General features: G+C 41.4%; 1 protein-coding gene across 10 annotated transcripts in view; it reads right to left on the bottom strand.

The window, feature by feature from the left end:
• GEMIN5 (gem nuclear organelle associated protein 5) overlaps positions 1 to 3,205 on the bottom strand; it is a 40,647-nt gene that overhangs the window by 1,763 nt on the left and 35,679 nt on the right. For 8 of the 10 annotated variants that reach the window (XM_036315712.1, XM_036315716.1, XM_036315717.1 and 5 more), the window contains 2 exons: positions 1,962 to 2,466; positions 590 to 686 (listed from right to left, as the gene is read on the bottom strand). In XM_036315712.1, coding sequence (XP_036171605.1) covers positions 590 to 686; positions 1,962 to 2,466 — 602 coding nt within the window. Of the gene's footprint in view, positions 1 to 589; positions 687 to 1,956; positions 2,467 to 3,205 lie in introns of those variants that run through there. The other 2 variants (XM_036315718.1, XM_036315720.1) reach the window with 2 other exon arrangements.

The raw sequence follows: 3,205 nt of genomic DNA, 5'->3' as shown, positions 1-3,205 counted from the left end.
CTGAAAGATGAGAGTGAAACAAGGAAGCATTTGCGAAAGAGCCACAAACACCTGCAGAGAAGGCACCAGTAACTCAAAGTCTCAACTGACACTTCTCAGGCACAGCTGGGCCATTTCTCTCACGATGTTTTGTGAGAGAAGACAGGCAATGCCTTGTTCTTCATCAGTTACTCTAAGGACAGATGATACTCAAAACTGGAATGTTTACTGGGACGTCCTTCTCCAACGAATACAATCTTCTAGAGCTCTACTCGAATTAATTTAAAAAGTGATGTTTCTATTACTACCAGGGCCACATCCAAATATACTTATCCATCTGTAAGCTATCAAATATATGACACCAATTTTACTTTACCTCCCAGTTACAAAATTTGTTAGGTTTCTCTGAAGACTGAGGTATAAAATTGCTTGTGTTGTCAACAATTCTACTCTCACAAAACATTTTAGCTAACCAAAGGCAACTAGATCCTAACTTTTAAGCACATTCAAATGTGCAGAGATTTCAGAAACTGAAAAGTAGAGAATTTGGTATAGTCAACTGATACTACAAAAAGTAACGTTTTACCAAATGAACTGCTATAAATCTTACCTTAACACTCTCAGAAAACTTAGCTATTCTCTCATTCGCCTCCGTAAGCCTTTTGGTTAATTCAGGTAGAGAAAGTGGCTCATTTTTCTCTTCTTTACTGGTAAATAATAATAAAAAGTATAAGTCATTATTTGTCTTGCCCTGGGTAACTTTTATTTCAATTGCCTATAAATAAAATTCCCTTATCACCCGCGTCTTTATCTCCCATCTTTAGGAAAAGTTTAAGAGAGGGCAATTTAATATGATGTGACATAAAGTTTTCAAAATGCAGTATTATTCCTTATCATATTCCAAATCCCCACTCCTTAGACACACAGCTCCAATGAAATACAGGACTCTTGGGGGATTCAATCTGCAGCCAAGAGCAGAGGGCCTACCTTCATTTGGGGAATGGGTAGAGTCGGGCTCTTACTCATCGGGTGTATGGACGCACATTTTTCCTGGGAGAGTGTGTTAAGCTTCTCAAAGGGGGTCCTGTGATTTACAGGTTAAGAGCTACTGGGTTAGAGAACTTTTCAGTGTTTTTCTTGTTAATAAAACCAAACCTAAAGCTGCTTAGAGTGTTGTAGTTTATTGGAGAAGTAATTTAGAATTCTAAATCAAGATTTCAGTGGGAGTATTTTTAGAGCAATTAACAGGGATGTCAAAGCTTCTTAATTTTAATTTGTAAAGTTAATAACAGCTTTAAGTTGGTCAGTATTGTAATTGCTATGTTTTAGGCCCTGTGCTGGGGGGCATAAGGTAAAAGGTACTCATCAGAATAACGAATCAATAACTTGATCACTGCAAACACCCATAGCAAAGTGCCTTATAATAATGCAAGCTCTGCTCTACAGTGCCTGGTGACGGGTTCCTGTCATCCATCCGGTCCCTCTTTTCGATGGAAGTGATTAGGATGCTACAGCATCCAATCATTTGATTTCTCTCAGTTCGTAAGCAGTTCTGTGCACTACCCTCTTTGTGTATTTTTTTGTGATAGTACAGAATTAAACAATGGTTTTCATTAGTGATGCAATACATCTCATTTTACTGATTAATTTTTTTGGGGGGAACCTACTTAATGCACAAAAGTAATATTTTACTATACTATTGTTATTAATAATTTTGTGACTTAATTCTTAAGCAAGGTAGGAGTTGGTACTCCCATTTATAGACAAGGGACCTAAAGCTCAGAGACATTGAGACTCTTGCCTGAGGTCACAGCAGGGCCAGGACTAGAACCCACGTTTGGCTCCAAAGCCTGTGTGCTCACCACTAAATCATGTTGCTTCCAAGTGTCCGGACCTATCCCGTCATGTATTGATTGTGCTGTGACGCTGTGAGAACCCAGGAGGGTATTTTTAATTCCATCGTGCATTGACTCAGTACTTACCCCTGGCTCTGAGGACTAGGGAGGGGCTGTTCGGCTTCCTGTTCAGGGTCATTTTTATCAGGACCATTCGCTGTGGGTTTGCAGAATTGACTCTTCTGGTGTCGGCGGATCATTTCTGCCAAGGTCTCCTGAACTTCAGCAACAGTTCTCTGTGAGTTTTGGAAACTGGCGTGCTTTTCTGAAAAAAGCTCCTTACAAGTGTTCAGCATTCGCTTACTTTCCTCTGTGAGTCTCATGTCTAGTTCTGGAGGCTTGCTTGGCTCTGGCTGAGGAGCTTGGGTGTCAGTTTCTTCAGAGCCAGCATCATCCAACTGCTGGCTTTGTTCAACAGAGGTTGTCCTTCTATGAGCAGCCCTTACCCAGACACTAGATTCAGGGCAAGGCCTGGAGAGAGACCACCAGAATTCATACAGACGCCCATAGATAAAAAAGGCCTCCAAACTTTTGAAAGCTGGTGTGGCAGGGGACTGATGGTCACCCAGCTTGTCTCTTAGGTGATCACAGCCTAGGAAAAGAAGGAAAGGACTTGGGGTTGTGCATTTCTCTATCTGCCAGAAATCTGGCCTCCTACCTGCATGTTGTTTCCTATCGCCTAAGAGACTCCAAGAAAAGACAGCCGTGATCTATGGGACCATATACCTCCCACCAAAAGCCAACCAAAGCTAAACATTTGGGGGAACCTACTTAATGCACAAAAGTAGTATTTTAGGACAATGTTCTTGTTGCTACAGGCTAGCTAGTCGGTCATGATATAAAATGTATTCAATCTGTCTGACGGCTCTGGGGATCCTATTGTGTCTATGAAAAAAATCACAGTGATATAGTTTAGTGACTATGCAACTCAAGTATGTCTATCTGTTGTTTTTTTTTAATCCTCACCCAAGGATATGTTATTGATTTTAGAGAGGGGGCGGGGCAGGAGAGAGAAACATTTATCAGTTGCCTCCTGTACATGCCCTGACTGGGGATCGAACCCACACCTAGGTATGTGCCCTGACTAGGAATGGAAGCTGCAACCTTTTTGGTGTGTGAGACGACACTCCAACAGAGCCACCCAGCCAAAGCAAGAAGTGCCTATCTTTTGTGCTTCTCCAGTCTTACTAATTTATGGGACAAGGCTACTTCTCTTGCTCTTAAACTGTGTAGAAAATAAGTACGAGGCATAAGGTAAAGGGCTCAGACATTCTGGCTATTCTCTTAGGAGCCTAGGTAAGAGAGCTCAAACTTTCTACTAAATGACACCA

The sequence above is a fragment of the Myotis myotis genome, unplaced genomic scaffold (assembly GCF_014108235.1).
Source record: "Myotis myotis isolate mMyoMyo1 unplaced genomic scaffold, mMyoMyo1.p scaffold_m19_p_6, whole genome shotgun sequence".
NCBI classification, from domain to species: Eukaryota; Metazoa; Chordata; class Mammalia; order Chiroptera; family Vespertilionidae; genus Myotis; species Myotis myotis.
Note: the sequence above shows the minus strand (reverse complement) of the source record. Positions and strands in the feature narration are given on the sequence as shown.